This window comes from Brassica napus, chromosome C2, assembly GCF_020379485.1.
Source record: "Brassica napus cultivar Da-Ae chromosome C2, Da-Ae, whole genome shotgun sequence".
In the NCBI taxonomy this organism is placed as follows: Eukaryota; Viridiplantae; Streptophyta; class Magnoliopsida; order Brassicales; family Brassicaceae; genus Brassica; species Brassica napus.
The window spans coordinates 52915573-52929687 of record NC_063445.1 but is presented as its reverse complement, the minus strand read 5'-3'; the positions used below and the strand labels follow the sequence as shown (position 1 = coordinate 52929687).

Below are 14115 nucleotides of genomic sequence, written 5' to 3'. Positions count from 1 at the left end.
CCACCAGACTCCCCTAACCTTGTGTCAGGTCTCTGCCTAGCTGAGAGTGTTACTTTCCAACCTCATGTACTGGGTCTAAGCTTAATCTTACAAGATTTTGCCGTTTCGGTGCCGTTTCTCTTCCGCTCTAGTGGTCTCTTCATGGATCCCACTCAAGGCAGACTTCAGTTGGTGCTGCTTCTTCCCATGTCAGCTCCAACATCTCCGATATGGTTCAGTCAAGCAACAAAATTTCATGGGGATGGTAATTTCGGTTGGCCTGTCTAAAAGAAACAAAGTATGTATTTTGCTATTGATCAAAGGAGTACAAGCGAAGTCTCATGGTGTCTTTGATAATGTTTGGACAGACTGCATAGCGCTCATCATAAAACCTCCGATTGCCATAGAAATCACAAGCTTAAGAACTCCAATGGTTCATACTCCGGAAAGAAAAAAGCTTGATTCAAACTGGCCAGTAACCTCAACCACTTTGGTAATGGTTACTCAAAATTCCTCTCGTCAGGGACGAGAGAGATCTTTCCCTATTTCTCCTTTCCAAAGGAGAGAATTTATCCACCAACTTCCCTCTTTGTTAGAGATGACTTTCCTCTAGTAATCAAAATCCGGAAAAATTATCAATTTTCTAACTGTTTGCTATCTTATGTAATGGTCCACTTGGGATCGGTAGATGCAACGATTCTCAGTCAAATGAGAGTCGAGGTTTTGGATGGTGTTGCGACGTCACATTGTTTTGTGACTAATCGTTCGTTTGAAGATTTTAAAGTGCGGTTTGAGTCTTTCTTAGATTGGATCGTAAGTGGCAATTTTGATATTTTGCATAACGTTGTATCAAACTTTTTCAAGTTTGTGTATCTATCTTTGTATTCCCTTGAACTTTATGTCGGGGTTTTAGCCTATAGGCTCGCACGTCTTGGTTTGTATGATGATGCTTTTAATATTGTAATCGCTTAGTTCTATTAATGAAAACATTGGTGCACAAAAAAAAAAAAACATGCATGTTACTAATTAAAAGAAAACAAATGAAATAATGTTTTTGGCGATTTTTCCTTTTTAGTTTATTTATTTTCCTGACTGGTTGGCATTTTACGAGAATCGAATTTGTTTGCTGAGGCTGAACTGACTTCATGCAGCAAAAAATATTGGTTCCCATTTCTTTCCACGGTTATATAAATTATAAACCTATACGTCGTCACTACAAGAAAACACAAATTTAACGACGGCCAAAATCGTCGTTATTTCCTCGGAAAAGAAGACTTACGAGGAAATGGCGATGAAAGGCGTTTCGTCGTTATATGATTGTCGTAAGAGAAGATTCGTCGCCATTTCCTCGTTAATTAGCGAGGTTATATTTTCCTCGTAAAGAAGAATTAAGTTTTCGTCGTAAAGACCACGTGGGGTTTCCACGTAACGCGGTCGTTGTGGTTCCTCGTAAGAAACTCGTAAATGATTCGTCGTAAAATACCTGCAAAAACCTCTAAATAAATTCGTCGTAATAACAACGAAAGGAACACGAAAACAATTTGTCGTAATAGAATCGTAACTAAATCCACGTAAAATCCTCGTTAATTTTCCTCGATATTTCGTCGTTAATTTTCCTCGTTAATACATCGGGAATTAGCGACGCAATTACTTTGTTTTCTTTACTGAATTTATAAATAAAAATTATATTTATTTAATTTATTAATAAAATTTTAATTGAAATTAAATCGAATAGAAAATTTTTTTTGGCCGAATTAAAATGAAATTATATAATATATAAATAAGTTTTGAATTTTAAAATACAATAACAAAAAAAAAAACTAATGCTGCATTGCCGCGTCGTAGAATTCCTCGCTCCTTCTCGAGAGATCTTCCTCGTTGACTTGCACGGATGTCTCGCCTGGAATGGGGTTTTGTTGTCTCATGGTCCTGAACATGGCCTCCCATTCCGGATTTGTGGCCGCTATGACGTCCAAGAAGTTCTCGAGACCAGTCATACGAGCTGTGAACGACGATTTTGTCGAGGCCAACTCGTTTTGTGTCGACGACAGCTGATGTTGTGTCGTCTCCAACACGTCGCGCAGCTGAGAGACTTCATCATCCCGTCTCTGGCCATAAGAGGAAGTCGCTCTCGGAACATCGTTGACGGAACCAATCCCCAACACACGTCCCTTTTTCTTGGGAGCGACCTTAAAAAACAATAAAATATATATTAAAATTTAAATTTTAAAGTAAAATGGAATTAATAAAAAATTTATATAAAATTTACCTCCTCGTAAATTCTATCCACTTCTATTGTGGATAAGACGACGGGTGATCCGTCGGCGGACTCCTGCGCCAGCTGGGTCTCACGCTCGTCAATACGAGCTGCCACATCATTGTAGATCTTCTCAGACTTCTCATCTACAAATGCGCCCGCCTTGTTCTTGTGGGTCCGATCGAAAAGTTCCATAAGAGTCGGTAAACGTCCCAACTCCTTGGCCTAAAAATAGTTAAGAAAGTTTTTATTATATATATATATATATATATATATTAAAAATCAAAAAGTTAAATATTTAAATTACGTACCATTTCCAAACGGACGCGGGCGTGTGGCTTTTGGCCCGTACTATGTTGCATCGCCCTGTGGCCGTGCTCATCTACCGAGTTACGGGAGGCGGAGCAAGACTGGGCGACTCTCATGGCATCAGGATCCCTCCAGTAACGGATGAGGCCATCCCACACGTCCGTGGTGATGGTTGTGGGTTTGCCCCGCTCATAGCCCTTCACGATCCAGTCACCCTTCCAGTTGGAGACCGTGTCCAACAAACGTTTCTTCGCCTTGTCGATAAACTCTTTCCGCACCTTCTCAGTGACCCCCATGGACCAATTAAATTTTTGCTGCAAAAAAAAAAATATTAATAATTAGTTTAGAAAAATAAAATTTAAAAAAATATAAATCAGGAATAAATTGTAAAAACTTACAGCGTAAATCTTGAACCACGTCCTTCTGATGTAGATCGGAGTGGATTTCCAGTTGGGATGTGCCATGGAGAAGTAACCTTTAATCGTCTCGGTTACTTCTGTTGCAAGGCAGTTATCAACCCCAAACCTGAAAAAAAAAACAAATTCAAAGTTTTAAATATTTATTAAAGTCACAAATGAATTTTAAAAAATAAATGTAACATACATACCAAAGTGTTCCTTCAGGTCGGTCGGGGTCTATGATCGGTAAGCCTTCTCTGCCTGGCAAACCGAGAATGTCCTCAACAGTGTACTGAGAGTAAGGACAACTCGCTGGCACCATCAAATCAGCATGAACCTGATGGGCGGGCATCTGAGGAGGCACATGAGGAGCTGGCATCGGAGGAGGAGCTACCGGAGGAGGCACATGAGGAACTGATGGCGATGCCGTAGAAGAAGGCGAGACTCTCTGAGAAGATTGAGTCTCGGGGACGGTCTCCTGCTGACCCGAAGAACCGGGAGCTGAAGAAGAACCGGGAAGTGAAGGCGGGTCTAACCGACTACCCGGTGGACCGAACATCTGCGAGTAGTGAGCACTACGCTGGTGTCTACGAATAGTCTGCAAAATTTAAATTTCTAAATTAAAATCAAGAGTAAATAAAAAATTATGAACAGTATTAACTACGTAATTAATAAAATGAGGAAACCTAAATTTTGTAAACTAATTTCGTAAACTAAATTCCCTAAACTAACCACCTAATCTAAATTCCCTAAACTATTTAGAGAGGAAAGAGAGTTACCATGTTGAGAGGAAATGGAGAGGCTGTAGAGAGGAATTAGAGAGGAAATGAAGAGGGCTGCGGTTTCGCCTATATATAGGATTAGTGTTCGTCGAAAATTCGTCGCAAAATAACGAGGAAAGACAGAGGCCCGTCTTTCGTTTTGTCGCAAGACCCAAGCAAATTAACGAGGATATACAGAGGCCCGTCTTTTTTAACGTCGTTCTTGCGATGATTTTTGTTTTATCATCGATTTTACGTGGGCCCGTCTTTCGTTTCGTCGCAAGGCCCAAGCAAATTAACGAGGATATACAGAGGCCCGTGTTTTATTTAACGTCGTTCTTGCGACGATTTTTGTTTTTATCATCGATTTTACGTGCAAATAGCGAGGCTTTTTTTGCTAACCCCTAAAATCTTAAACCCTAAACCTCAAACCCTATATTTCTTATCTCCAAACCTCAAACCCTATATTTCTTATATTTCTTATCTAATACTTCATATATTTCTAACCCTTTAACTTCAATATATATATTTTTTTGAATTTGAAAGGTTTAATACGTTGGAAAACAATTTTACAAATTTTGAATTTGACGTATCACACAACAAATCAAACACACGCTACAAATCATATATGAAAGGTTTAAAAACAAAAAAAAAAGAGAAGAAGATATTTGAATACAAATGATGTAGATTTATGTGGGCTACACTTACGTATCTCGTCATATGTGTTTCCAATATCTTTCTTCTCTTTTTTTTTAAGTTTATATAAAATTGAAAATTAATTTTTTTTTAGTTTATATGAAGTAGGATGGGGAGTTTTAGGGTTTGCACATTTGGGGTTTAGGGATTTGGGTTTCATTTTAGTTTAGGGTTTATATTTACCGACGAATTAACGACGAAAAGTAAAATAAAAAAGCTAACCTCGCTCATTCCACGTAAGTTAACGAGGCTCTTACGACGTTTTGGTCTTACGTGGAATAAGCGAGGTCCGCTTTTTTAATTATAAATCGTCGCTTAGTCCACGTAAGTTACGAGGCTCTTACGACGTTTACTGTTACCGTGGAATATGCGAGGTAATGTATTATTAATCGTCGTAAAATTCCCGTGAGATAACGTGGAAAGTACGACGACTGTCTCTAAACCCCTAAAACGAAACCCCAAATCCCAAACCACATCTTCTTTATCTTCTACTTCATATATCAAACACTTCTATCCTTTAACCTCAAGCAATTCATTCTAATCCAAACCGAAAATTATAAAAACACAATTCCTTTACTTATAATTAATGTCGATATCTTATTTATAAATAAACTCCCATTATCTTTAATTATATATAATAAATCAAACTCATACAAATATGAAATACATTAATCGGATTCATCGACATTCTCGTCATCACTTGAAACATCATCATTTACATGAAACTCGTCTTCAACAGCTTCCTCCGTGGGATCTTCGGTAAGATCTTCATACTCGTGATTATGCGGATCAATGAGAAGGATGTCATCAATTTCTTGTTCAGGTTCATGAACTTCATTTATTTGTTCTTCTTGCAATGGTGGTTCTTCTCCTACGATGATTCGTCCTCGAGGTGTAACTTTGATCACGGCTAACCAATTTATACCCGACTCTCTCATCCGTGGGTATGGAAGGAAGCTAACTTGGTCTGCTTGTGAAGCTAAGATGAAGGGCTCGAATTTGTTGTACCTCCGGCCACCGTTGACATCTACTACACCGAATTTGTTCAACCGAACACCTCTATTGACGACGGGGTCGAACCATTCACACTTGAAGAGGACGCATTTTAGCTTCAATATCCCTGGGAATTCGACTTCAATAATCTCCGTCAAGATTCCGTAGAAATCTGTTTCTCCTTTCACACAAATTCCATAGTTACTGGTTGCCCGCTGTTTACCATACTCATATGTGTGAAAAGTATAGCCTCGTGTGAAATACATCTGTGATGTGGTGACCTTTACAAGTGGAGATTGAATTACTTCGTGTAACCACTTAGGATAATCTGCATCGTCGTCATAATCAACCTATTTAAAAATAAAAAGAACGTTGAAATACAAATCATTCATGTATGAAAATTTTAAAAGTATTTGATTAATACCTGATTCTTCAACCACTTAACAAAGTGTTGATCTTTTCTTTTGTCTACGTCACTTGTGGATATACCAGGAAATGTTTCTTTGACTTGTGAAACAAACATGCTGTAAATTCACATTTTACATGAATTAATCTCTCTCAATTATATAATGTATACTCAATTTAAGTTACCTTTCAAAATAACGCATCAATGGATCCTCGCAATTGAGTAGAATATAGGTGTGTGCACTATGAGCGTCTTCTTCACTCGACCACCAAACCTGTTTTGATTTCCCACCAAGTCGTCCAATCTGGCTAAAGATTTCTGGAACACCAACAACTGCATATGTGGGCGCAACGCCACCATCATCATATCTTCTTGGAGCTCTTCTTCGGGTACGTACTTTTGACGCAAAGTAGTACGATGTGAAGTGAGAAACTTCTTCTGTCAAACTTCCAGCAATTATAGAACCTTCAACTTTGGCGAGGTTCTTTGCTTTTCCCTTCAAATATTTCATGGCTCGCTCGTACTGATACATCCATCCGTAATGTACCGGTCCACGAAGCAATGCCTCATATGGGAGGTGGATAGCTAGATGCTCCATCACGTCAAAAAAGCCTGGAGGAAATATCTTCTCCAAGTTGCACAATAAGATAGGAATGTTCTCCTGAAGCTGTTCTACGACTTCTTCTTTAAGAGTGCGTGTGCTCAAATCCCTGAAAAATGCTCCAATGCCTATTCCAAAAACAATTAAACACATTGTTAGTCAAATACTATTATTGTAAACTAAACCAATTTAATATTATTGTCCTATTGTAAACTACCTGCAAGTGCTTCATGTACGTTTGTTGCAAGTAGCTCCGCAAATGCAAATGGCAGAAGTCGTTGCATAAAGACATGACAATCATGACTCTTCATCCCGGAGAACTTTTGACCCTTTTCAACACATCTTGAAAGATTTGAAACATACCCATCAGGGAACTTCACTTCTGATGCCACCCAATTGAACAAAACCGACTTTTTTTCTGAAGACAATCTAAAAATTGGAACGGGAACTTGGCCATTGCTTTTTATATGTAACTCACTTCTTGAGCAAATATCCGGCAAGTCCAACCTCGATTTTATGTTGTCTTTTGTCTTCCCTGGGACATTCAATATTGTATTCATGATGTTCTCAAAGAAATTCTTCTCTATATGCATCACATCAAGGTTGTGGCGCAGAAGAAGATCCTTCCAATATGGTAACTCCCAAAATATACTCTTCTTGTGCCAGTTGTGATGAACACCGTAAGAATCAGGCATATTACGAGGGACATGCCAATTACCACCCCAGCGAACTGTTTCGTTAGCTCCGTAGTAGTCGATTTGCGCTTCAATTTGTTCTCCAGTTAGATATGGAGGAGGAGTGTCTCTCACAACCTTTTTGTGCCTAAACAAATTCTTGTTTCTTCGGTACGGATGGCCAACTGGAAGAAATCGACGGTGACAATCGAACCAACTTGTCTTTCTACCATTCTTCAGTTGAAATGCATCTGTCGTTCCATTACAATATGGACAAGCTAATCTCCCATGTGTAGTCCATCCAGACAACATCCCATAGGCAGGAAAGTCACTTATGGTCCACAAAAGCATAGCTCGCATCGTAAAATTCTTCTTCGTTGAGCAGTCATACGTCCTCACCCCTGTTGACCACAAATCCTTCAACTCTTTTATCAGTGGTTGTAGGAAAACATCAAGTGACCTTTTTGGATGCTTCGGACCGGGTATTAATATGGTCAAGAATAAAAACTCCTGTTGCATGCACATCTCCGGTGGCAGGTTGTATGGCGTAAGAAAGACAGGCCACAATGAATATTGTCTCCCTGACATTCCAAATGGACTAAATCCATCTGTGCATAATCCGAGGTACACATTCCGGCTATTGCTAGCGAAATTCGGATGTACTTTGTTAAAATGTTTCCAGGCTCTTGCATCTGATGGATGAGTCATCTCACCATCCGTCTGAGTATGCTCGGCATGCCACCTCATCTTTCCAGCAGTCTGCTCCGATTGGTACAATCTTTTCAATCTATCTGTAATTGGTAGGTACCACATCCTTTGGTACGGTACCCTATTACGTCCCCTTCCTTGCGGCTTGAATCGTGGTTTCTTGCAGAATCGACATTCTTCCAACTTCTCATCATCTCCCCAGTAGATCATGCAGTTGTCGATGCAAACATCTATCATCTCCGAAGGCAACCCAAGACTATAAACCAGTTTCTGAATCTCATAATAAGAATCAGCAGACTCATTGTCTTCCGGCAAATACTCTTTAAATAAATCTGCCCATTCGTTCATGCAACTTTCAGGTAGATTGTGATCAGTTTTAATATTCATCATTCTAGCAGCCAATGACAATTTAGAGAGACCTTCTCTACAACCACTGTAAAGTGGTTGATTTGCCGCATCTAACATTTCATAAAACTTTTTTGAATCTATGTTAGGTTCTTCATCTTCATCATCATGAGCTACGAATGCATCAGTTACCATATCATGAACCCTATCATAATCTACCATCGGCTGATCCTCCTGATGGTAACTATGTGCATTATGCAATTGATGATCAACCGGTTCTTCTTGAAAGTTGCTATTACTACTACTAGCTTCATTCTGATCATAACTATAACCTTCTCCATGTTGAAACCAGATATAATAATTTGGCGTGAAACCTCTATTTACTAAATGCTTCCAAACATTTTCACGATTTGCCAACTTTGAATTGTTACATTTCCTACAAGGACAGAATATTTTACCGCTTTCTTGGGCGAGCGGTGTAGAATCTGCTTGATGCATAAAACGCTCCAACCCAGCAAGATATTCTTTCGTCACTCTCCCGTTAGCATCTCTATGCATATACATCCACCTCCGCAACTCGAAAATATTTCCCAAGCCCGACATTTTTTCACGTTTTTTTTCTTGTTGGTGTGCTTAAAATTATGTTCAAACCTCCATATATATAGAAAATTTTCGAATCTGGTAGTTGAATTTTGCTAGGAATTTACGACGAAAAATTAGGTTGGTGGCAAAAAAAACGTGTTAAGTTGGTGGATTTCTCGTTCTTTCCTCGTAAGTTATTTCCTCGTAAAAATCATGCTAAAATTACGACGAATTTGCGACGAAACACATTTTTCTCGGAAAAACCACGTCAACTTACGACGATTCTACGAGGAAAAGCTTTACTCGGTATTTTACAAGGCCATTACGAGGAAACTTTATTTCCTCGCAATTTCATCGTTAAGTCATCGTAATTTCACGAGGAATAGTTTTCCTCGTTAAATTTCCTTGCTAAAACTGTGTTTTCTTGTAGTGCGTTCCCATGCATAATTCCAAGGAAGAGAACAATTAATACAAGAGTAATTTCATATATACTATGGTAAATAACGAGGATATATATATATGCATGGGAACGTATAGTTTTTAAATTACTCCTATCAAAAAATAGTTTTAAATATATACTATTGCTTTTAAATAATTATATCATTTATTTTAAATAATATTATATCTATTATTTACCAATTAATTGATTAAGTCTAAAATCACTACAAGAAGAAAATGATGATATAAATTATTTTTAAAATTTTTGATATATCTATTGATCATTATAGTACAACAGTAAGAAGATGTATGAAAATTATTATTTCAGAAAAAACAAAATATATTGTATTTATTAAAATTAAATGCCAGTGTAGATTAAAAATTTCATAAACTAAATAGAATATCAATCACAAATGTTATTTTATATTTTTAAATATTGAATAAAATTAATTAATTAAATGTTAATGTAATAAAATATATTTTAAAGTTATTATGTCTGTGCATGGCGTAGGAAAAACCTAGTTATAAAGATTTTTGTAGTTTATTTTATTTGTTATTTTGAATATTTTAATTAGTTTAGGTAGTTTAATTAGTTTTAAATTAGATTTTTGAATAGTCGGTATATTTTGAGTATTTTTTAAATTAATTTTAAAGTTTAAAAAAAAAAATATTTTTGGAGATTTCAAACACTGGTTATAAACACTTAATTAGATCCGAACTAAACTTTTGGAAAGAACTATACCAAAAATTAAGTATCAAAAATCTGAACCAAACGAACCGAATTTGAGAGGTCTCTGGAACATCCATACTTACTCAGTATTATCATCTTTAAAAGAAAAAAAATGCACTAGAGGTTCTACATTTTACTTAAAAAAATATTTGCTTAGAATATTTTTACCTGCTACAAGAAGCATTTTCGATTTTCTTTTTATTCATAAAAAACGCTATTATGTATTAAGATATAATGGAAATTTGTCGTAAGAAATGAAAAAAAAAAAAAAAATATATATATATATATAATTACGTTTCAAACAGACCCGATTGCGACCTTATCGTAAAAGCTCCCTTCTTTGTGGTGATTCATCCGCTTAAGTCGCAGTTACGAATCGTCTTTCTTCTCTGAACGATCCTCTTCAACGCTTCCGATCATTTCTCTCTGGTAAGTACATCACTTTCTCTCTTTCTTTGTACAGGATTCGGTTGATTAGAATGATGAACTTAGGAATGGGGTGACTAAAGACGCTTTTATTAGAATCAAACAAGAGGTTACAAGATTGACGGGAAATAAAAAGACAAGATCAAAGGTTTAAGCAACAGAATCAAAGAGATGATTAGGAAATCCTAGATCTAACCGCTTAATGTGTGTAAGTTCCCATCTTCTTGTCTTCTCATCCCCTCTTATAATGCCTTTGTCCTTGATGCCCTAATAGCGTCGTCCTTTGGGCTTTGTCATGAAAGGCCGAGTACACGGGCCTCGGTACTGTTCTCTCTAAGCCGGGTACATTTAATCGGCTTAGTTAATCGGCTAAAAGTACTCTTGGGTCGAGCCGACGTCTTTAGCCGCTAAACCGACTAAACTCAGTCGAGCTTGCCGGGCTAGTGCTTGTTATTTGATGGGTCTTGTGGAGGGATGTAATCCATCTCCTACAATAAGTCCCCCCCCCCAGTTCACTTGTGAGCGGCTTATCGGTCTCAGTGAATTTGTGGGTCAGGTTCGTTCGTATAACAGGTCCTAATGTAGGCGACAGCTTGTCTCGTCGGTATCTGATTTTAGTCGTGCGCTGCATCTAGTCGCTCCAAGCTGTGACTTTCGTGATGCGTTGTGTTTTGCCCCCATTTCTGTCATGATAGCATGTTTTACTCGGGAGGTGAACTTCTCGAACTAAGAGCTCGGGTGGTTTTTTGACGGTTAACTCTGGTGAACCGGTTCGGATCGAAACCGGGGATTGATTTCGGTTGAATTTCCCGATTGTAAACCGGTTCAAGCGAGAAACTGAACCGTCGCGAGTAAGATTTTGGGCATTTAGGCGGCCTTTGAAGCCCATTTAGGCCTTTGTAGACTTAATGATTACGCTTCGGAGAGTGTGCCCTCGTTTTTGCTATAAATAGGCGTCTCTCCTTTGCTTTCGTCATTCTTCTCTGCAGACTCAGGTATTCCACTTTCTCTCCCTTCTCTCTACTTTTATTTTCTCTCTCTAGATAAGCCTTCTGTAGTATAGAGTTTTCCGCTTAGGACCTAGCTGGTTTAGTCGTCCCCCCGAGTAGAAAGGATATGGCTTCAGGGAATCGATTATCGCGTGAGGAAAAAGGAAAGGATATTGCTGCCTCGTCGAGCCCGGCTAGGGATGCGGACGGCGGTCCGTTGGATTAGTTCGACATAATCCATCGTGACGCTCTGCGGGATACGGAGAACATGAGTCTTTCCCAGCGTCTTTTGGTCGCTGACGCCCACAGGCAATTTCGCGAAGAAGCCGAAGAAAACGCTGAGGGTGAGGGTGGAGAGGCAAGTGGCTCTGAAGCGCCTAGCCAAGCCGTAAGGCCCAGAAGGCGGGCTCAACGGGGAGCTCGTTTCGACCAGTCAGACCGTCTTCCCGCACCAAGGAGTATCCGCTTCGACGAGATAGACTGCCGTCCTGTGGTATACCATCCTGGTGGGATCTTCGAAGAACTACCTTCGCTCCCTCCCGAAGTGTTACGTGATCCGCGAGTTCAATCGTGGGGAAACGTGTTCAGTTCATGTTCTTCCGACGAGACTGTGAAGAATTTGCTAAGGGAGAATGGTGGCGCCGGCGTCACTTACCTCATTCCGTCTACCGAGCAGCGCCCAAGGTCACCACCAGTCGGTTACCAATGCATATACGAGTCCTACTTCAAGGATCAGACTAAGCTCTGGTTCCCAATCCCGAGATTGATCACGTCTTACGCGTTTCGTCGGGACATCGCCATATCTCAGCTGCTGAACGGGTCGCTGCGCATAGCCATCATGCTAATGGTTATGGTCGCGGAAATGGATGTTTTGATGAGCGTGAGAGTGTTCGAAGAACTGACTTTCACGAAGGCGGAGCCAAACGGGATCTTTTCAGTAAAGATGCGAGCGAGTTACAATGTCTTGACGGGTCACCCAAACAAGACGCAGGATTGGCAACGACCATACTTCTACGTCAAATCTGATGAGCACGCCTTCGAGGAGCCGCCGGGGGACGATTATCGCGTTTTATGGAATCAGCAACTCGGTAGAGATTTGTCTGTTTACTCGTACTCCGGTTGATGGTTCTAATGCTTCCCTTTTCTTTTGCAGTTCGTCATCCTAATACGATCGCCTATCCTGAAAAGTTCTTTGAATGCGCCCAATTGTTCGCGACGCACAGTCATCTCCGTTGGCCAGATCTTAGTCGGGAGTGGATACGTCGTCAACAAGCTAGGATTGCTAGAGGTAAAGTTGCTGTTCACCTTAGGGAGATACTTTGAGCCTTTTCGTAGCTCTCATGTCGGATTTCTTTTTGCTTTTACAGTTGACTGGGAATCGAGACTTCCTTGTGTACTCGGTCCTCGCAAATCACGCCTCTCCTTGTTTACTCGGAAACAAAAAAAGCTTCTCAACAAGGCCAGAGATATGGAGGGAATTCCTGACTTGAGTGCCCTGCTAAAAGGGAAGCTTCAAATGCTCTCATCGAAGTCGTCCTCTGCCGGTGCCTCAGAGGTCAGGCCTGTTCCCACAGATGGAGATGTGAACTCTGAGCCGCCAGCTCAGAGTTCCCAGAAGAAGAAGGCCAGTAAGGCCAAGAAAAGGAGTGTTCCATTGGAGGAGGCCCCATCCTCCGCTGATGCCTCTGAAGTCGCGGCTAAAAAGAAGAAGAAGAAGAAGGACAACAAGAAAAGGTCTCGTGAGGAGGCTTCTGTTGAGCCTCTAAAGACCTCAACGGCCGCAGGGGATGATGATGCGGGAAAACACGATCCAACTGATTCTACTCGGGGATCGTCTGAAGAACGTCCCAAGAAGAAGTTGAAGAAGACGACCGCAGAGGATGATGGGACTCCTGCTCCTGAGGTCCCTTCTAAAAGTGGGGGACAGGCTACTGAAACCGGAGATGGTCCTCGGGATGAATCTCCGTTGAGTAAGGGAGCCCTTTCTCATTCCGCGAGGAAGAAGGGTGTTGAAAGTGGAGGTTCGCTTCCGCAGAAGGCGGGAAAAGGATTCCCGGATCGCGTAGAGTTCTTGTACGACGAGACGACTCCGTTGGTACTAAATCCGCTTCGATGCGCGGAACTAGCCCGTCAGATCCGTGGTGGGACAAAAGAGTTGCCACCGATCGATGACTTGTGCTTTAAGAAGGAGTACATTGATGCGGCTATGGCGAGCAAACGGGTAACTTCGCCTTCCCTTGTTTCCCCTTTTCCTTTCTCATAAAATTTCTAAGTCTTTATTGTTTTATGCAGAGTGACGGGAGTATGAACTATCTCGTCGAGAAGTACGATAGTACTCTAAAGCAGACGATGATCCAGCTGGGCGCGTCGGAAAAACTTGTGCGAACCCGGCTAGGCGTGATAGAGAGGTTGCGCGCGGAGAACAAAAAGGCTAGCGACAAAGCATCCAAAGAGAAGGAAGTCCTCCGGGTCAAATTTGCAGAGCTAGAAGACAAGTTAAAGTCTGATCGTCTTGCAAAAAGGGATGCTCTGCGCGAGAAGGCTCGTTTAGAGCGGTTGGTCGTTTCTCTTGAGAAGGAGAAAGCCGAGTTAGAGGGGGAGAGGGATGCCGTCGTTGGAATGCTGGTCAAGGAGAGGGAACGCTTGAGAAACTCTAGGATTCAGGAGGACACTCGCGAAAGGGTCAATGTCCAGACAGCTATGGCAGACAAGTCTACTCGCTGCTTTGGTCGAGTAAAGGACTATCTGGACCGTCTTAACGCGTTGGAGAAAGCCAAGAGTTTATATGGGAAGCTTCAGGAACCAAGAAGTGTCTTGAGGTGA

At 40.5% G+C, this 14115-nt stretch overlaps 1 protein-coding gene across 1 annotated transcript; it reads left to right on the top strand.

Annotated features, from left to right (window-relative positions):
- Positions 1–11560: 11560 nt before the first annotated feature.
- On the top strand, positions 11561–14115 carry LOC106367081 (meiosis-specific protein ASY2-like). Its single transcript, XM_013806781.1, has 4 exons — positions 11561–12380; positions 12446–12580; positions 12660–13513; positions 13585–14115. Exons 1-4 carry the CDS (start codon positions 11561–11563, stop codon positions 14113–14115), a joined length of 2340 nt encoding a protein of 779 aa, XP_013662235.1.